Source organism: Hemibagrus wyckioides, linkage group LG16, assembly GCF_019097595.1.
Source record: "Hemibagrus wyckioides isolate EC202008001 linkage group LG16, SWU_Hwy_1.0, whole genome shotgun sequence".
NCBI lineage: Eukaryota > Metazoa > Chordata > Actinopteri > Siluriformes > Bagridae > Hemibagrus > Hemibagrus wyckioides.
In genome coordinates, this window is record NC_080725.1 from 7,041,648 (window position 1) to 7,064,026 (window position 22,379).

A 22,379-nucleotide genomic window follows, 5' to 3' on the forward strand; every position below is an offset into this window, starting at 1 on the left:
CAATTTAGAGAGATGGCTGAAAATATTTACACAAGGTATTGGCCTTGTAATATTCCAACAACACTGATTTCAATGCTTTGGCAAAGACACAGAATTCTAGATCATGCATGTCCTTTGTTATGAGCCTTCATACAAAAGAAAAATTAAGTCAGGCACAATTAGACTTTAATAACAACAACTTGGTCAGACTAGGTCAGATCCATGATTGCTGTAAAAGAACTGCTTTTTCATTCTATTATCTAGTTAGCCTTGTAAATATGTGCAATTATAATCAGGTATAAAAAATATTTGTGTCTTCTGAATAACCTTGCTTCCTTAAACAAAATAAGCAGGAGTTACAGCATCAGTAGCTTCACGTTTCCTCTTAGTGTAGACAACTGATTTTTCTGTTGCCTTTTCATATTTTTCATAGTGTTTTCATTTTGCTGTTGCATTATTTGTTTTGCACTTTCAGGCCACTGTATATAGCTGATTGATTAAAGAGTAAGCAAAAGTACATTGTGCATCCTTTGTACCTGTCAAACATCCTGCACCTGAGTAAGCAGTAAATATAATCTTTAACAGTTTAACAGGGACCAAGACCCTTTCAGCGCCAGGCTGGCTGCATGTCCTATATTCCCTGGAGTAAGGTTACCCTTTAGCTTTATTTTGAGGGTTCGCCTGTATAAATAATCTTTCCTCCTCAGCGTGACACTTGCAGAAGCCCAGGTTCATGGTGCTGGGAGTAAGGGCATGCAGGGTTTTCTTTAGTTACATTCATATATCTGATTATACATCACAGTGTCCCACTAGTAAAAGCAGTGTGATACTGGCTGTAAGGGTGCTATATTAGGTTTCTTCCTCTTTTCTCTCATCACCTCCTGCCAGGCATGTCATCACCAATACCTACTGACATAAATCTCCAATCCCATGAGAGTATGACAGAGAGAGACAGAGAGAGAGAGAGAATCACAAGTCATGTATGTTTCATGTAAGTAGAAGTTAGAAAAAATATACTAAGTAATTAAGTTGATTTACAATCTAGTAAAAACAAAAAAAGTATCATATTTTTCTTAAAAATATTAAGAAACACTTGACTTATTGATAGTGTGAGATTTTTTAAAACTATTGACATTTTTTAATTTCAGTTATTTAATCTGCATATTTGATTTGTAGGTGTGTTTTTGTTTGGTAGTTTGTTTGTTTGATTGATTTCATGGTTTTCTGGTGTCTCACTTTCAATCCTGATCTTTGGTTACTGACTCTGAGGAGGTTCACATGTTCTTCCCATAGCCACATGGGCTTCCTCTGGAAACTGTGGTTTCCTCCCACTTCCCAAAAAAGAAAATACCTGCCCCAGGTGTGTGTGTGTGTGTGTGTGTGTATGTGTATGTGTATGTGTATGTGTATGTGTATGTGTATGTGTGCGTGTGCATTTATTTTTGCAGAGTCATTATTGCTATTGAGCAAGTACGATGTTTCTGTGCAGTTCAGATTTCATGCTGCTCTTGTATTTGTTGTGTTATTCCATCACTGATACAAGTTCAACTTCATCTGAGCAATATATTTTAAATGTAATTTGTTACCAAAATAAAATAATAATAAAAAACCCTTAAATTATTATTTATGTTACATGTTAAGCTAAACCCAGTGGCAGGCAGTACATTTCACACCTAGGCCTTCACTGGTATCCTTCCTGAATTAATCCACCTCTATACCATCATTATGATGCCACGGCAATAGATACTAATCAACCGTTAAATAGCAAAGTAAAAATTAAATTAGGCTACAGTATTTCACACCTCACAAGGAATAGTACATTTTATTACAGTCCACCTTGAAAATGCATTTGTAAGGACGTCTGCGACCAAATCGATTTCTTCTCCTCTGTCAGCCATTGTGAGTTACAGTATATATATTTTATTTAGTTTGTGCAGTTCGCTGCCTCTGACTGCTCCAATTATCCAATCAAAGGACGTAATCATATGCCTGCTAGATGGCCCCAGTGACGTCAACTCGAAATCTGATTGGTTAATGTAACAATTTCATTGCCACTTATTTTAAGCTACGGGCGCCTGCACTATTGATTCTGAAGGCCTTAAGGCAGATTTCTTTCACCCTGGCAACACATGATGTCAGCCACTGGTTGAAATATGATTGGATAAATACTCTCATCATAAATATACTCTACTGGAAGCAGCACAACCAAGAGAAAAGCTATGAAATGTAGAGAATAGACTATTGGGAATAATTTAATACACATTCATGGAAAAATATTTTAAATATATTAAAATGTAAGTCAGTGATTCAGATCACTGCTGTTTAAGCCAGCAGAGAAGGCCTTGCTGGCCCTGACAGGCCACCACTGGGTAAACCTCTCTGGTGGGCTCCAATTTTAATTCAGTTATGTTTCCAGAGAAAACTTCAGTGCAGAGAAACAGAACATATAAACCTTCATTGAAACATATTTATTCAGGCTTTTACCTGTGGATATGACATGTTTGAGAAGCAGCATTGCTCTTGAAGTTTTATTTTATTCTATGCAGATGAACAGCTCTTGTGGGGAAACTGGAATCCAGTAGGCTCTCACCAGTGAACTGGCTTTGAAGAGGCTGGAAACATAATAACACAAGATGAAAACAGACAGTGATAGTCATGGGTGTAGATAAGAGCTCATCTCACATTGTAAATGGGGAAAGATAGGTATTTTGAGTTTGTGCTTGCTTAAAATGAATGTTAAAATTTCATCATATCATGTTACACAAAGTGATCCCCAGGAAATGGAATAAACTTATTCTCAGCTGTGCAATTTATAGAAGAGAAATTACTCAGAACCCCTCTGGTGTTCTGAGGAGGATGGCCTCCATTTTGAGTCTGGTTTCTCTCAAGGTTTTGTCCTCATATCATCTCATAGACTTTTTCCTTGCTACTGTCACCTCTGGCTTGCTTATTTTGGATAAATACAATTTTAAATTTAAAATGCATCATTTATATCCTGTGTTACAGATTTCTATAAATCTGCTTTGTGACTATGTCCAATTTTAAAAGTGCTATCCAAATAAAATTGAATTGAATTGAATATAGGGAGCTAGCTGTTGACAGAAGACAGACACAGAAGTGTCTTTATGTGCAATTTCATCATTGGTATAATAGGCATCTTCATTACGAGTGTGTCATCTGCATAGTTCATATATTCACTGGTAGATTGGAAAGGTTGTTTATTAAAAATGATGAGCAGCATTGGACATCTGATGTGCACACTAATCTGATGATTAATTTGCCCTGCAGGCCAAGTGTAAAGAATTTAAACTGGTTTCTGAGAAACTTTAATGATTTCCGTAATAGCTGATGTCAGCATGGCTTCGTAGTCGCTGGGGTCAGTTATTTTGTTTTTTCATTTTAGTAGGTTTAGCTGACACCATGTTTTGCTTGTATGGCATTTTGATGCTGGTCCAAGCCCTTATTAGCTGGTACCTTGGTAGATCTGCCAGCATGGTACTACATTATCTCCCTGTAGGAAAATTAATCTACTGGGAAATTTATTCTCAAATTCATTAAAATGATCGTTCATCACCATGAGTAGATTGCATTTCAGCCTTGAAAATGTATATACACATCAGAAGGAATGAAATAGTCTGGGATACAAAGATAGCTTACACCGTATGAAGAGTGATTACACATCTGGTAAGCAGAGAGATAAAATAATAGCAGTGTCAGTACACCAGCTGTTGGTGGTAAAAATACACACATGCACTGTGCTACATAATTTTGTGCTGTAAGTTCAAAGATGTGGTCAGTGGATGTAAGATAAATTAAGTCCATGGTTATGGAGTTAAGCATGAACCCACAATTCTTGGAAGCAGAAGTCATCAATATAGTAACCAAGAAACAGACACGAGTATGTGAGAGTGTGATGGATGGTTTAAAAAAATTAGGTTAACAGAAATGAAGTAATGAAAAATGTCTTATTTTTGATCCCCCACAACGGGACTGTATAAAACGGGCCCTCTGAGTATAGAAATACTTTGCTGACATTCTACACTTTGGCCTCTCTGTTTCATTACATGGTCTCTTTCATTTCTTGTATATTCTACATATGGTACTACATAGGGAGGGCACACTGGCTTAGTGGTTAGCATGTTTTCCTGGCACCTCCACAGTTGGGGGTTTGATTCCTGCCTCCACCCTGTGTGTGTGGAATTTGTATATATCCTCCCAATGCTTCCGGGGTTTCTTCAGGGTATTCCTGTTTTCTCTGCCAGTCCAAGGCCATGCATTGTAGGCTAATTGGAATCTCTAAATTGTCTGTGGTTTGTGAGTGTGTGTGCATTTGTGCCTTGTGATGGGTTTCCACCCGCCTTGTGTCCCAAGTCCCTGGGGTTAGGTCCCCAATTTTGAGTTATAGGATAAAGGCTACCTACACTACAAATACAAAAAAAAAAAAAACATTGAGCAACGATTTTGCTTTTAATAATGTGAGAACAGTGGTGTGTGTGTGTGTGTGTGTGTTGGGGGTAGGGCATTTTTTCCTTTTGGGGGAAACAAGGATAGGAATATTTGACAGTTCCGACCTTATGGACATTTGTCTGGTCCCCACAAGGGAAAGTGTTTTAAAAAACTGCAGCTTTTATCATAAAAGGGAGAGAAAGAAGGAGAGGAAAATGCTTTATTTTGGTTACTGAAGTTAATCTTAAGGTTAGTTTTAGGTGTAGACAAATAAGTGTGTGTGCGTGTGTGTGAGAGAGAGAGAGAGAGAGAGAGAGAGAACGCATGCAGTGTTTAGGGGTGAGGCTACCAAACCAATCTGCAGTGTGTTCACTGCTGAAAACTTCACATCAGTCTCGGGCTCCGTTATTCTCACCAGCTTCTAGCTGACATCTCTCTCTCTCTCTCTCTCTCTCCCCTGCTCAGTCTCTCTCTCGTGCGCGTGCGTCCGCTACAATGAGTATGACGCACGGAGCGCGCGATTTCACCGACACTCTCTCGAGCCGGAGAAAAATGTGACTGGACTCTTCTTGCGCATGGTGACGCAGCGGCACGAATCAGATGGAGTGACGACTATTGCGGCAAAAAAAAAAAAAACGCGGGTCCGAGCCGGGAGCGATAACGGTGCATCGCGGACGCGTTATAATGCGTCATATTTCACAATGACGACGAGGCGAAAGTCAACAAAGCTGCAGCTGCGGCGCTCGATCAGCGAACAGCTGCGCGACTCCACGTCCAAGGCTTGGGATTTACTCTGGAAAAATGTCCGAGACAGACGCCTCGCAGGTCAGTACAGCCGCGCCGCATGCTCCTAGTTTTTATTCAGTCTTTTAGTGAACTTATTGATGCTGTGAGCGCGAGCACGGCGAGCTCCGCAGAATGATGTCAGCGCCGCGAGCGCTGTGTCTGCTATTTTGGGAAGGTCAAGTTGAAGTTAATGTTTCCGACCTGCATGCGTTGAGACATACTACACTCTTCCTTACATTCATCCCCCTATTTCTGTTAATCTGGCCATTACAAGTTTCTAAATGCAATAAAAGCAGTTTGCTAGTTCTTTGGGAATGTACCGTTATCTCCACACCATAACTGTCTTTCTCCTACATTGCTTAATTTATTAACATGAAGAGGTCATATGGCGTGATCCCGTGAAATAAGCTCCAGATCTCTGACACCTCTGAGATTTCCGTTGGATTCTGTTGAATCTTCACCTCCTTCAGATGCTCACAGCTCTGTCCTTCCTGTGTGGCTGAATCCAAAACTGCACACCAGCATACTAAGCATGCTCGCCAGCTGTGTTTTGCATAGCAGCCAAGTCTTTGGTCTTAGTCAACAAGCAGCAGTTTATCACACACTGTGAACTACAGCCAAGAAACTGTGCGTTCTGGTGCTGGAGTATTGTTCTGACATTGCTGTCTATTACACGATGTATGATATATACGTTTCATGAATTGTTCCTGTTCAGAAAGCTGGAACACTTTATCATCCAAATGATGCCCTGTAGAAGTGGCTAGTTTGTAGCCTTGGATGCAGCCTTGAAGATTTCCAATAAGAAACTTGTACAGGGTTCTAATTAGCATTTCTGTCATATTTTGGAACCGTTTCTAGAAGATTCCTAGTGGAATTGCTTATAGGACAAGTTATAAATATTCTGTAGAACCATGTCTATGGGATTTTTTTTAATATGCTCCATTTGGGTTCTTGTTCAGGTCTAAATGAGATTTTAATGTACAGCACATCTTGTGATAATATTTCATCATCAACACAGAATTTGTAAGCTTTAAATAAAAGAAATGAACTGTTTAATACATTGTGTTCCATGAATTATTAACCATTAATGACCAATAGAGGATAAAATACTCCAATAAGACTTTTCAATAACAAGACATTATTTCAAATAAAATAAATAAAAAATAATAAAATTCAAGCAGAGATTAGAATAAAATTAAAAAAAAAAAACATGTAAGATACGACAGGACTATAGGACAACCTATGATAAAATATTTGTCATTTTAGTTAAGAATGCTGAAACAGTCAAATAATTTTCTTGTTAATTAGTATTTATATCTTTGGGCTCAGTATGGAATAAATCCTTTTTGTTCACACTGTTCAAAACATTATTTCTCGTGCAAGAAATTAATTTGAATATGGCTGCAATCAACACAGCATTATTAATCAATTCTTTTCACCGTAGGGTTTATGCCATTAAATGATGAAGCGTCATACTCCAGCACTGGATTTGTAATAAACAGTTACAAACAGCTGATGTCAACTATTTACGCTTGTACTGAATCACTATGCTGAAATGTTTTGCTTGGATGTTTTGCTCATCATCATCTTTCTCCTATTCTGTGTTATTCAAGTCAGATATGAGCTCACAGGGGCAGAAAATAATGTCTAGTGGGAAGGTTTGAGTGAAAACCTGGTGTTAGTTAGTTAGGGGTTAGGGTTAGAGAGAACCCCCTTCCAGAAATTCATGGATTTCAGTGTAAAAATAACTTGAAATATCTTCCACAGTAGACACAGTCGATAACATACAGGAATAATACAGACATGTTCAAAAATAATACGATGTAGGACCTTTAATATATTTAGATATTATCTCTCAGGGGCTCTTAGTAAAAGTTTGCAGCCAATACAGAGAAGCTGGAATAAGTGGGTGGTCTTGCTCTGATCTTGCTTTCTCTGGGTTTTGAATAATTATCTCATTTGGTCCTTATTGTAAAAATCATAAAATAAGTTTCACGCTAGGACGAGGTTCTACTGCAACATGTCTGTAATAGCAAACAGTGTTTGTGTTCAATAATCTCTGCAAGCCCAGTGCTACTGTATTTTGGGGGAAAATCTAAGTAATGAGCGCTCTAACCTCAACAGGTATCAAGGCTTATCGACATTCCAGCCTGACAGTGTCTGAAGGATCAAAACTGATGGCGAATCATTGACATTGATACATAAAAATAAATTGATTTTTACCTTTAAATTTTTACCTTTAAACCTTTTTCATTTCGAAATTTAACCCTGTTGAAATGTCTTACACTGCAGCATCTGCATGGGTTTCCTCCCGGATCTCTGGTTTTCTTCTACATCCCAAAACTGATTTTACTACAAATTTGCCCCTCAGTGTGAATGAGATGCACCAGGCATCCTGGAATAGCCTCGGAGTCTACAGGAATCCTGACCAGGAGGATTTCCTCATAATTTCTTACACTGTTTATGTGTTCTTTGATTATTGAAGCTCCATTTTCCATATTGGCTTCAGTGAGATTTTTTGTTAAGGTACTGACTGAATTATTTCATTAAAAACGCCAGGCATAATGCTACTGTTTTCATACAAACCAGAGAGCCTGAATTATAATATAAGAATAATTGAATAATACTGAATAATTCATACGACCTACTTAAAACTAGAGCAAAGTCACTAAGTGTCTGCAAGCATGCACACAATTTTCTCACTCTGTGCTGTTTAAGCACACAAATCTATTAATGAATTAAAAAAAATTGTAATGGCAGTGCTATACAGGTAATTCTCTGTCATTCTCAATCATATGATTTTATTCAGCAGATATATTTTTAAATGATATTCCAAGGCTATAGCAAATGGTAATGCTAAACCAGGCTATTTTTCCAGATTTTCTTTTTTATGGTGTATATATATATATACAAATATTGCTAAGTATCATTTCTAAAACTCATGAGCTTCATGAGCAGTTTAAGTGGATTAGTTCCAGTTTCCTAGTAATTTAATGCAGGTGGAATTCGGGGATTCCCACTCCCGGCTCCGTCGTATGATTACGGTATGTGGAATGTCTCCTGATGTAGACTGACCAAGGTGCGCTTGGATTTAGGTCCACATGCACCCAATAATGCATGATGAAATGGGGGATATGTAAAGGGTTGGTTTAGTTGTTCATTTGACATTTTTATTGTTCATTTCTTAAATTAAAGTGGTGGCCACTAGAGGTCAGTGACCTCTAAGCATTAATCTGTTGCCTGCAGTTTTTTTGGCAAGGTCCTGTCCTGTTAGCATGTGGAAGCGGTGTGGCAAATCAGGGGTTAATTCTTACTTTGATGTGGAGATTTATGGATTTTTGAAGACCACTTCTGCCTCAGTCTAGTGTACAATATATAACCCACTTCGGTCACTGGTCAGTTTGGTTGCATATGATATATTATGCCTTCCCTTGATGTTTTTCATCTAATCAAGATGAACAGAGACGAGCAGATCCTAAATCTGTATTCTGTATCAGCTCAGGCATTTAGTGAGGAATGTTAGTGAGCTCTTTTCAGCCAGGGAGAATGTAGGGCAGCACAGACATCAATGTCAACCTGTCCGTAATTCAACTCAGTATATTCAGTAGATATGTGAGATGTATGTGTGTGTGTGTGTGTGTGTGTGTGTGTGTGTTATGCAGGAATACATATCAAGGCAAAGAGCAAAAAGGGGTACAGAATAGCAGTTTTACTGTACACTGCTTAATGTACATGGCTGTGTGTGTGTGTGTGTGTGTGTGTAAAGGCATGCTGCAGCATCAGCTTCTTGTCACTCACAAGCTCAACAAACCAGCAAAAACAAGAAAAATGCCTTAGTTTAGCATTCACCTTAGTTTAATTAGAGTGAATGCATATGTGTGTATGTGTGTCTGTGTGGGTGGGATGCTGTTATTTGCAAATTCAAACACACAGCATGCAATAAATCAGATTAAATAAATCAGAATAATAAATCAAATGATGTTGTATGTGTTTGTGCATTAAGTGCCACAAGAGGGAGATCTGCATCTGTGTAATTCATTTCACTGCATTTCACTTTCATTATTGCTGAGGGGAAAAAATGATTTTCTTCTCTTCCTCTTGAAGAGAAGTATATAAATATATATAATTTTCTGTTGTCTATAATGTACAAATATAGTATAAATGGTGTAAACTCAGGTGTTTCTGTTTAGCATTATGGTTGAGATGAGAAATTGAACATGAACACACATGCACAATAAATCATACTACTGCTCAGATTTTTTTGGCCTCACATGCTTTGGAATAAAGCACATATTTGGCTGAGATTTTTCTTTCAATATCCTGTCCTTATTGGCGCTTATCAGTCACATGACCATGAGGTGGGTAGATCAGTGAGGAGTGTTTCCTTAGCCTGGATTCTTGCGTATGTGTTTTGTATGTATTTGCAAAGTTATAAACAGTCTTTATGCTGCTCCCAGTGTGAGTGGAAGTGGGTTTCTCAGCATTGTGGAATGTGGAACAGCTGCGTCTCACTGTGTGAAAGCTGAAGGAGTGTCCAGGAGATAAGACACGGGAAGACAGACACCTCCCTTATGTATCCACAACTTTTTGTGGACAGAGCGACAGAGAGAGATGGATGTAATGAAACTGGAATTAACAGACAAGTGTATAGAAGCTGAGAGTTTTGGGAGCATGACACCTGAGACTCAGGACATTTACCTGAGGCTGGACAGTCGCCACAAGCGATCTGGGTTGCGTTTGGCCCGAATTGTCGCCCGCCAGCAGCTGCTCCACAAGATAGAGCAAGGTAAGGGAAGTGCACAGTGCACATGACTGACCCACTTTTGCTCTCTTTTGCTGTATCTCAGGAACTTTCTCTAAGGGGGCTTTCACACTGGTAGTGTAGACTAAAATAGCAGGTTTGCATGAAAAATCAGTAACGTGACACCTGTCTTGTGGACCAGCAAGTGCACAGTACTGATCCTGAGACTTCCTTTAGTTGCACTGGAAATGTGCCACGATTCCCATGAACGTAAGTACAACTCATACTCGCGTCCACACTTGTTCAGGAAGTACAGTAACCTGTGTGTATGTTTTAGCCGATAACGACATCATTAGTTTCCACCACACACGTGCACCATGAGTGACAGGGGAATGTTGTGGGACACAGAAGAGGTATACATGAACAGTTAAACAAAACTCATAAGATTGCAGACATGTAATAGTGCCAAAATAATAAGAAACCAAAAATATGGTGAGTTGTGTTGTGTTCTCCATCTGCGTTTGTGATGATGTAAGATGAATGCAAATGCACCGGGGTTCATTAGAATCAAATGAGTCTGAAACTAGACCAGCGCTGCAGAGAATACTGGAAGACTCTCATATGGGCCACAGCACACACACCCAGTGTGAAGTGGCTGAAAGAGCCTTGAATCTGTTGGGACACATGGTTTGGACTTTAGGTGTTCTTGAAGAATCAGATGCTAGCAGCATATGCAGTCACTAATTAAAAAAAAAAAAAAAAATTATTTTAGATGGAATGCCTTTTTGCTCTGTATTTAATTGAATTCTCTAACACTTTTCAGTATTTAATTCATTATTGGATTACATATTGTTTTATATAATGGTTTAATCTGTATTATGTGACTGAATTTGGCTTTTTCCCTGAGCATTAATTATCATTTAATATAGGCTGAAAAAGTACATTCATCGAGCATTTTTTAAGATAGATCACATCGATCACATGATCACATAGATCATTATATTAGATAGCGCTCCTTTTTGAATCAGTTTAAACCACTGGTATTGCTCAGGGCTGTGATTGGCGTCATGTTGGAATTCTGCAACACTGTCTTGACACTGCTGGGTGGATGCTATCTCCACTGAGCTGTGCAGTCCTGCAGGATCTCGGGAAATCAAGATCCTGTGAGCATGTCTGTCCTTGCTCCAGCATGCTCTCACAGCACACACTATGTGCTTTTATTATCCAGCCAGAGTCTAAATTAGACACAATAAATGGTACTTCTAACTCTCATGTACTTCTGATGTAACATATCGCAATAATAGTTTCTTGAACTAAATCGTATTATTTTGAGACTCTTGAAGCGTTTGTGGTGCTACTAGCTGCAAACTGAGCAACAACTGAATTGCTCTCAAGCTCTTAACGCAGAGATAATCGCTGCAGTAATGCACAGTGAAGCACTTTATCCTCCAACCAAATGCACACTTTAAGTGCAAACCTTAGTGATTTGATTATAGTGCTTGTATGTTAAGTACAGTGTAGAGTCTAAGGGAAAGCAGCTGATGAAATAATTTGAAGAAAAAATGATCAGGTTTTAAAATATCCCTTAGCTGTGTGTGACTGTGTGTGAGTACAGAGGGTTGATTAATATTTTGTGTGTGTGTGTGTGTGTGTTTGGGGTTAATGAGCTGCTATGATGTCTTGGGGGGTCTGGGGTTGCTGTATCATGGCTCACTCTGTGCTATGACCCCGAGTTTTTAACAAGCGGAGATATGCAAAAAAAAAATGAATTTCACTGTGTTGTAACATATATGTGACAAATAAAGGCTTCTTCTTTATCGTCATCATCATCATCTTCTTCTGCTGCTGCTGTTCAGTAGTGCATTTGGTGTGAGAGGGTTTGGTCCAATCATGAAAGATTTAAACATCAGATACCCTTCAGATGTGATTGTTCTTCATCCTGCTCATACTTTTTTCTTATGTTGTCTTCTGTTTCAACATAATGTTGTATGTGTGTGAGTGTGTGTGTGTGTGCATACCTTCATACTTGTATGTATGAATAAGTCACTCTGGCAGCATGCTATGGCATGCTGTAAGAGTCTTTGTTATAGTGAATGGTGAAGCAATGCAGCTTAGCAATCACACGATGGGTCAATTGATTCACATCTACTAAATGAAATCCAAGTGAAATGGTCATCTAATCAGGCCAGGTTTTAAAAGCCTTGAATGACACAAGAACACAAGGCTGGCATTGGCAGACATATTAAAGCCACACTACTGTGACCTGACTGAGGATGAAGTTTCCCCACACTGGGAGCACGCAAGAGCTGTTCTCCCTCCCTTATTTCACTCCACAGAGCTTCGGTTGGATTCCCTGGGGCTCGATATCACAAGTTAATGTAAATCCCTGTCTTCTAACAGCAATAAATTTCACCCAGCAGTGAAACTAGATGAAAAATCCCAGCTGCAAACTATTTTTGTTATTTCATTATTATTTGTGGGCACTGCGTGCACTGAATTTATTGTTGCTCATTGCTGTCCTCTGTTGGTGCAAACAGCATCATTCAGTAGTGTTGCATTGTGACTTTTTCCATTAAGGAAACTTAACAGTCGACTAATATGAAAGCACCCAATTCAATGGGCCATTATTTATTCCCTATAAAGGTGTAGTAACTTCCCGAAAACAATAAAACAAAACAGGTTTCCATTAAAAGCAGATTACATTTCAAAACAGACAAACCAAATCCTTCTCCCCCAAGCAAAAGAAATGGAGATAATATTATTATTATTATATTAACGCTGTTCTATCTTAATTAATAATTATTCCCCCTCTGACAATCCCATCAACGAGTAAATTAACAATGATCATAAGAAATAAAAAGCAGATGGTGGTCTCACACCTGCATTATAGTGGGGTTGAGGTGGTTCTGGAGTCTATTCCAGGTTCAAGGCAGCAATATGGCAAGGGATTGGAAGGCCAGTTCATTGCAAGGAGACACTGAACAAACGTATACAGACACAGCATTAGAGCATAGATAATAATCTGTGATTAGGATTGAAGCAGGCATCCTGGAGCTGTCAGGTGACAACAACTGCAATGTGACCAATATTTTACTATATTCTCTTTTTTTACCTTTTTTTTTTTTTTACTTGTAATGCAGGCCATAGTGTCTGTCTTATGTGGTTTAGGCAATAGACTACATACTGTATACTTCAAGTACAGCAGCACCATTAATTCCATGTATATTTCAATCTGTGATCATAATCTTGGGTACGTCTCAATCAGCTCCCTAAGGTTAGGGTTAAGTCACGACCATACTGGGACACAATTTCTGAAATCAGTTGCTGTACAAATGCAAACATATAAAATACTAATAGTGTATGTGATATAAAACAGAATCACAGCCTAGCTAGTGTATTTAAAAAAAAAATTATTAAACACATAAAAGTTGCTAGATTCAAACCATTTATAGTCAGATAAAGTCAATGTATGTAATCATTTGAGAGCTACAACAAAAATCAAAAACTGCTTACATTTGTAGAGGAAGTTGTTGGGAGGTTTTTTGGGGTTTTTTTTAGATGTGGGGCTTCAGAAAACTCGATGGTAAAGGAACAAAGTGAGCATCGCGTGCTCTGCTGTATTTGCAGGAGATTTTTTAGGGATCCACTGGAAGGATTTTGCGATTGATGCAGCCTTTAAAATGGCCGACTCCTTGATCAGTGCTCTGATTTCTGAACCATGGAGACTGAGACTGAGACCATCCATTAAAAATGGATGAATTTTAATACATTTTTTATGATGCCAAAGAGAAAAGGAAAAAAACATCCCAGAATAAATGTTATTTATTAGGAGATGTAGGAGATTGTCCTGTTTATTCTGTCAGTAATTAAATAAATGTTCTATAACTTTTTTATACATGTTTATTAATTTTCTTTAATATACATATATAACATTTTTAATAAATGTTAAAGAAAGGTTTTTGGCACCTTCTTGTTTAGGAGTATACTGTATATATGATAGGTGTGTGTGTGTGTGTGTGTAGTACTCTTCAGTAGAGTTTGGACGCAGGGGAGACTGAGGTGCAGGGGGGTGGGAAGTTCATGTGGTTTACTGCCACTTCACTTCACGGTGATTCTCATGGCGAGGGTGTGTCTCATGCCTTCTTCAATCCTGGCATGCATACACACACACACACATATGCATACACACATACATACACACACACACAGAGCTGTGCCTCTTTAGGGTGTCTGTCTTACTTGATCATTTTTGTTGCAGTATAAAAGACATAATTTGTGCTGTAGCATTTTTTTTCTTCACTACTTTTACAGTCTGCCTCTACAGTCAAACTCTCTCTCTCTCTCTCTCTCTCTCTCTCTCTTTCTCTCTCTCTCTCTCTCTATCGCTGTCTGTCTTTCTGTCTCACTTTCTGTTTGTCTGTCTCTCTTGGTCTGTCATTCTGTTTCTCTTCCTCACTCTCTGTCTGTTTCTTTCTTTCTGTCTGTCTGTCTGTCTCTCCCTCTGTTGCACACTTTGTGTGTATGTGACTGGTGATTGATTCTCTCATGCTTGAGACGGGGTTGTGTGCAGACAGTACATAATCCAGCTGTTGTGAGTGGGAGGGGGAGAGTAGAGGAGGGGTCATAGGCAGGAGTGGAGGGAAAAAGAAGGAAAATAAAAGCTTTCAAGGAAAAAGAGAGGAACATATCAGAAGATCAGACGAAGTCTGATAAATCCAGATGTTCATTAATTTACAATTAGCAATGAACCCTGTGCTTGACTACTGAAATACGGATGCCTAAAGGTAATACACTTTATCTTCTACATTTTAGATCTTTTAAATGGAAACTCATTTAAAATAAAATCCTAATTTTGTGATGCTTAGGAAGTGTATTTTATGTTTTTTTTTTTTATATCAGTTTATGATGTTTTTATGCTGACAATTCATGGGTCACTTGCACCTAAGTTTATTAATAATAATTACACATTATTCAACTGTGAATTTTTATTTGTTTGACTTATACGAATCAATCTTAATTGTTTGGTTAATCTACACCGTAACTTTCAGGAATAATATCTGAATATGTTAGATGGAGTTAGATTTAACAGGCTTCATAACACAGGAATTCCAGAGTTGTGTTTATGTTAGAGAGGAGCTTAAATCTTGGTTCTGAAAGTACTTCAGTATGTGTGGGAAAGTGGCGGAGATCCAGATGTGTGCATGTGCTTGTGTGTGTGTGTGTGTGTGTGTCTGTGTTCTGGTGGGAAAGGAGGGGTGGTTATCTGAGGTCACTCTAGAGGCCTGCTATCCAGTGCGTATATATGTGACCTCAAAAGAACCCCCCCCAACACACACACACACACACACACACATTGCTACTGCTGATATTCTCAGTGCTAATAGAAAAGTGATCATAAGCTTAACTGTAGAGCAAAACTGATTATTACAGCAAGTCATCCATCACTTTTAGAGTTGTGTGTGTGTGTGTGCGCATGTGTGTGTGTCAGGGGACAGCATATGATTTAGATCTAGCTATGTGCTAACTGTTTGTTTAAGAATCTACTAAGTGATTTTCCATTCCTGGAGAATAGTCAGGGAATAGTCTGGTGTTTACAGTACAAGTATTACAGTCTGTGACCTCTCCACTACGCTGAGTCACTCTGTGTTACACTCTGTTATCAAGCACACACACACACTCACACACTCTCTTGTCTGTTGTCGATATTGTCCTGTATAGCTCCTTTTTCAGTAGTGTTTGTATTTCTATCTTGAGGACATCCCACACTTCATAGGATAACTAACCAAAGTGGGGTTTGATTTATCTGCAGTAAAACTCATTTATCTGGCAGATGATTTATCCATGAAGAATGAATCCACTCTATGCCTGCTATAGCAACCAACAGTGACAAACTTTCCACTAACTGACCAGCAACACGTGTAAAATAGTAAAACGAACAGAGATCCACAAATAAACACCAGGTTTAGAATGAGTGCTTTCATTAAATTTTTTTATTTTATTTTATTTTTTTACAGTTTCTGTGTAATATCTGGACTCACTGATGTGACATGCTGGTTATTTTTAAGGTGGAGTGGCTATGCATGAGTATATTGTGTTCACAATTTTTTCAAGATCTATTTCACGTCCACAAAATACTTGAAACTGTTGTATTTTCGAGTGACAAGAGACAATGACGTAAATTAAATCAAAGCATCTGACTTACCTCAGAAGATATCGTATTTGAGTGGGGGAAAACATGGACTATATAATCAATGCTGTAGCTTTAACAAACTAATATGTCTGTATGTTGATTGAGTTAGAGATAATACTTGTATATATGACATAACTCATTTATAGGTACCGAGTTCCCAGCTAGGAATTCCAAGATTCTTCCATTTTTCCCTGGTCTGAGGTCAGGAATGAGTTACGACCTTTAGTCAAATACAGCATAAGCTGATATAGAATACAGCTGACTGATAATATTACACTTTATTTATACATCCACCCATTTTCTGTAGCACTTATCCTACACAGAGTCACAGAGAGCCTGGAGTCTATTCCAGAGGACTCATGGTACAAGTTAGGGGACAACCTAGATGGTGCATCAACCCACCACATACACAATCACACACTCATAGCCATTCACACACTACAGACAGGTTAGAGACAGCAGTCAGCCTACAGAACATATCTTTGAAGTAGGGGAAGGGAACTGGAGGAAAGAACAGGGAGAGCATGCAAATTTCATAGCACACAGGACAGAGGCAGGAATCAAACCCCCAACCCCACGCTTTACTTATATCTTAGAACACCATATACTAGAGACCTACTGAAATCACAGTAGATAATTCTAGAATTTTGCACCTACTGTTTTATGAATACTGAGAATTCAGACGTTCTTTATCGTACTGTTGTTTGCTTACTGTATAGCAGAGTAGTAGGGACACAGCTATGGTTTGCCATGGCAGGCTCCATGTTAGGTGGATTTGGTTTGTGAGGTTAGACAAACTGGTGCATTTTAAATAATTCGAATAAATTATTAGGTGTGTGTATGTGTGTGTGTGTGTTTAGTTGTGTATTTGATGTGAAGCAAAAGGTCCTGAATTTCAAAATCCTGCATGTGTGTGCGTGTTTAGATCTCATTAGACACAGTTGTTTCTGTCCTCTTGTGTTAATTGTGTGTTTGAACCGGCTGGATTGAAAATGATTCCCGTCTCTCTCATCTGCCATCTCTCTGTTTACTGCAGGAAATGTTGTCCCTGTTGCTAGGGGCAGCCCATCCATGCCTTCCTTAATACTGCTGTGGAAACCAAACTTACAGGAAGTGCTTTAATTCCAGCCCCTTTCACATCCAACAGTGACCGACGCTACACTGGCACCAGCTTCAAGAGTTGAGCACTTAATAAAAGTGAGGAAGCAGGAAGGAAAGAATGAGAGAATGAGAGTGGGGGAGTACATGAGGGGGATTAAAAGAGACCTGAAAGAGACATTATTGGCCCGGAGTGAATTCTAAGGACACTAGGTGGTGTTCTTATGTAACATGAGGTCTTGCCTGCTCAATCAAAAGGAGAATGCCTTTTATTGTTGGCCTCAAATATTGGTGGCTTTCAAACCTCTTTTGTCTCCTGCAGGCTGTTCTTAAGGCCCTGAGCCTGTGGGGCTGTTGGACTGGCCTCGGTGGGGCAGGATTAGAGCTGCAGAGTGCCACAGGACCATGATTGCTCTGTGTGGGGTTTGTTGGCACACAATAGGTACATGACTTTGTGTTGGTGAGGTGATGAAACGACTCATGTTTTGTGCTGCCATGGTGTGATGGCAGGCCGTTTGTATGGGTTGATTGGTGTGTGGCTTTGTGCTGGGTTTTTTCTTGTCGCCAAAGATGCCAGGGGTCCGTGTTTAATTAAAAGGGGTGGCAGAAAAAAAACAGCAGCACTTTGTTCCCACAGCTTCAGATTCCGTGACTTTTACATTCTTTTGCCACTAACCCGAATTCTCTCAAAGGTTTAGAGTTCCATTTAATATAGCACTAAACGAGCCCAGGAGTCTCCTGTGGACTCTCTTAGACCTGATCCACTGAATCTGATTCCAGTAATTGCAACAATCTGACTTTCATACATCAAAATGTTCTTTACATTGTTCTTTCTATGCTCCATTAGCAGTAAGATTGACCTGTGACACACACACGGAAGAATGTGACCTTTTTGTCTATATACAAGTAAAATAAACACATTCTTTTAAAGAGGCAGAATAGATATAAAATAACTTCCTGTGTGTGAGCGTGGGTCGAGCTGCACCCCGCTGAGCTTTTCCCCAGATAGCCTTGTTTCCACCCTCAGAAAGGCCCTCCACATCTCTTTCTAATAGTTTACATATGTGGGCAGTTCTGTGCTGTCCTTGTAATTTAGATACTCTGGTATTCTGGTACATGTAGTGTCTGTTATGATGTTATTGCTGTTGATGCTGTTTACTATAGTGTGTGTGCAAATATTTTATTTATTCTTAAATTCTTATGAGATGTCAGGGATATACTGTATATGACATCTGAATGCTCAGGCTTGTGAAGGGGAGTTTAAAAAGATAAATGATCACCCTTGTATTTCTGGAATCCCATTTTAAACCCATACAAATGAATGTCACAATGACTGAGATTAGCAATTATTATGGAGTTTTGCATGTTCTGGGTTTCCATCCTGATACTCTGGTTTCCTCCCACCAGGAAACAGTGTCAATAGGTGGACTGGCTACAACGAGTGTGTGAACAAGTTTGTGCATGCCGCCCTAGTGTCCTATTCAGGGTGTAGACCAGGATAAAGTGGTTACTGAACATGAATGGATGAACTACCCTGATACTCATTGAATATAAGACCAATTACTGTGTGCCATTGCTGACATTTATGACCGTATATCTAACCTTTAAATGAACTCAGCAATTATGATATCATTTTGAGCCAAACAGCAGCCTGTTTTTATCTCCGCTTAATCTGTAAACCGAATGGCATTTAAGTTTCAGTATAATGCCACTGATACATGATACATTTTCACAAATGAATTTCTCTTTCACGCTAATGCTAATCTGACATCATAGTTCGGATCTGACATCACTGCAGGAGCACAGGTGCATCTTCACACATAACATTGCTCAAATGTTTTTTTCCCCTTTGGTGCAACACTGTGGTGAATTGTTAATGATGGGGCGCTCATTCAAACATTTTATATGTCATCACTGCAACTGTTTGAGAGCTTTTCATTCTGTGTGTGTGTGTGTGTGTGTGAGAGAGAGAGAGAGAGAGAGAAATAAAGGAAAAGACTTGTATCAGATCTGTTTACGAGAGAGCAGAATAGTCCATCTCTCTCTCTCTCTCTCTCTCTCTCTCTCTCTCTCCCTCTTTCACACATACACACCCACCAAACACTCACATACACACACTCGGTCTCATTGCTAGGATGGAACTCAAGCACAGCCAGTGAGCGGTCAGCACTGATCGCTTTCTATCAGCAATAATACACCTTCTTACTACACAGCTCTCTCAGAATTATTCCGAGAACATTGAAAGAAAGCGGGTATAATTGTCATAATGTGGTAAGATCATTTCCTGTCTCATCTCCATTTTAACAATTGCTTTGTATGGCCAGTGGATTTGCCTCGTATGTATCATTATTTCTAACGTGTGGATAAATGACAGAAAAAAAACCCCTTTACTTGTCTTTTAGAAAAGTACTGTTTTTATTGTATTTGAATGTCTTTAGGATTTTAATGTTGGCTGATAAAAATTTAGCTTGTCTTTGCATATTACATTAAAAAAATGCGCTATACAAATAAAAAAATGTATTTATTTTTTATTTGTATAAAGCATTGTCTAAAAGTAAAAAGATTTTAAAAGAAAGAATACAAATTCAGCTGCATTTACCCAGAGCTTCTCAGTAAATTGCACTTTTGAAATTGTTCTGTATTTGTATAGATTCTTTCTTTCTGTATTAGTAAAATATCTTGGGTTTTCCATTCACCTGTGTGTGTGCAACTTTACGGTATGTGTGCAGATTTACATGCTGTTCAGTCACCTGCTGATCAGTCCTTCCTGAAGCAGGCATTATATTTAGCTGTGTGTTCTCCGCTCTGCTTTTCAGTTAGATGTGTTGCTTGACGGGGTGTTGATGTGTGTGTGGATAAAGGCACAACAGATGGATAAAATAATGCATGCTGCCAATCAAAGGGCTAATTACCTGTTGTCTGTTTTATTTAGAGATTGAAGCAAAGGAGGCGTGTGATTGGCTGAGAGCGGCTGGATTTCCGCAGTATGCTCAGCTCTACGAGGGTAAGACAACGTGTATATATTATATGTATTATATATGCGTATATATTATACATTGTATTTAATTTAGCTTCATGTTGCTCTGAATGAGCTCACGTAACACATTTTACGTGACAGATATTTACATTTAGTTTACAGAACACAGTAATAACTGAATTTACACAAATGAACCAAATCAAGACTTTACATTGGCTCAGTTCTTAATTTTGTGTTATTATAATTGTTATTATTACATTATGTGATAGTAGTGATATTTCAGAAATATCATTTAGGGCCTGCACATTATTTGTTTTTCAGCATCTTCTGCATATTTGACCCCTGTTCCAGCAGTTATATGATTTATGATGTTGAGATATATCTTTTCACACTGACAAAACTTGTATATGGTTATAAGTGTATAAGTTTTGAAGAGTTTATGCCAGGATAATCTGCTTACATCCACACTTTTCATGAAGGACGATATTGCAGGACTTACTGTATATTGCTGATGTGGCAGTGGATAGGGAAACTAATCTTTTTTTGTTCGTTTTATCTGTCATATGAATAAAGGAGGATGAAGAGTTATCACTATTTGCACTGATCAGCATTTACGACAGTTTAGCTATCTTTTGCAGCAGTGTGCTATTTGTTGTTAGATTTCTGTGAAAAGCTCATGTATACTATTTTGTAGCTGGCTCTAATATGACTAAATATTGCACTAAACAAATCCCAAGTTAACAGTTCACCACATTACAGAGATTCAGTTAAATGACAAGAGACCAATTAATATTCTTTTAGACAGATACAGTGTTGAACTACTTATTAGTTGTGTACAAGGCTGTGATGTTCATCTGAACGCACATTGCGTCAAAAGTGCTGATTTAGCAGTCCATTTTACAAGAAGAGATACTCATGACAGCACTTAATTAAAGCGCAGCATCCTGTTGAGGCACTTCAACTTTCACATGCAAATAAACAGGGTGATAAGTGCACTGGAAGTGATAGTAGTCTGCGGTGTCTACAGGAAACTGAACAAAGAAACACACTCAAAAAAACAGAAAAGAAAACATAGCTTGACCAAAAATAATGCATTTACTTTACAGAAAAGATAAAAGGATGGGCAAACACATTATTTAAACTCATACTAGGCTTCTCAGAGAAAAACAGCAAGTGACTCACAACCTATGAAGCAGACTCTTTAGTGTGCCACCATGCAGTGAATCCAATGAATGAACTTATAAACTTTCCTAAAACTGCCATAAAACTTTTAATCAGCTAGACTCACTTTGAATCTCTTGGTTTAATATAAAGTGCTTTTAGTAATTGAAAAAATGAACAGTGATGTCAACTGATGAAGGACTCGACTCCCAAGAATCTACTAGTGTCATGAGGTACCTGGTTTGACTCTACCTATGGCATGTCTACACACACACACACACACACACACACACACACACGCATTCAGAGTCTGATCAGAAAATTGTGTCTCAGTATATTCACTAGGGTTTTTGTATTATTGGTTACTAGCTACATTTTTCTTCTCTCATTACGTATATGACGTAAAGGCTATGCAGTTTGGAATAGTTTTGCTTCCTCCCTCAACAGCACAAATCTAAAGCTTTTAGCTTTTTAGTTTTTTTGCATAAAGCTTTGAAAACGGCAAGGCTAACACACAATGGGAGAGATCCAGTATTGCATCCTGCAAACCTCCTTACAGAGCAAATATCTGAAAAGTTTATTAAGCAGCATATCAAATATCCTACCTAGTTATACATGAGTGATTTTAATTCTACAAAACACTCATTTCAAAACGATCATTTATCATTACAACACATTTGACTTTTGCTTTAAACATTTCTTTATTAAATTAGCAGCATATCTACAGTCATGTTTGATCCTCCTAGCAGAGGCAAGCAGGTTTTGAGGTGAAATATCTTTGTACTTCATTCATGATGTCATCAATCTTCACAAGAACCCCAGACATACCAGCCACAAAACAGCCCTGAGGCCTGAAAGATCTTTTAACAGATTTATCATGTGCTTTCCCTAATATCCAGTCCTCATTTGTCACCAAACTTGCTGATGGTGTGCACAAGCAAAACGTATGATTTTGATGTCATTTGTATTTCTATTTGTGTTTGGTGACGCTCAGGAGCTGC

At 38.5% G+C, this 22,379-nt stretch overlaps 1 protein-coding gene across 5 annotated transcripts in view; it reads left to right on the top strand.

Moving 5' to 3' along the window:
- Positions 1–22,379, top strand: part of stard13a (StAR-related lipid transfer (START) domain containing 13a) — a 56,582-nt gene that overhangs the window by 17,115 nt on the left and 17,088 nt on the right. Inside the window, exons 1-2 of one of the 5 annotated variants that reach the window (XM_058412281.1) lie at positions 4,807–5,250; positions 20,173–20,244. In XM_058412281.1, coding sequence (XP_058268264.1) covers positions 5,001–5,250; positions 20,173–20,244 — 322 coding nt within the window. In that variant the 5' untranslated portion in view covers positions 4,807–5,000. Of the gene's footprint in view, positions 1–4,806; positions 5,251–9,611; positions 9,998–14,591; positions 14,737–19,365; positions 19,512–20,172; positions 20,245–22,379 lie in introns of those variants that run through there. The other 4 variants (XM_058412282.1, XM_058412284.1, XM_058412285.1 and 1 more) reach the window with 4 other exon arrangements.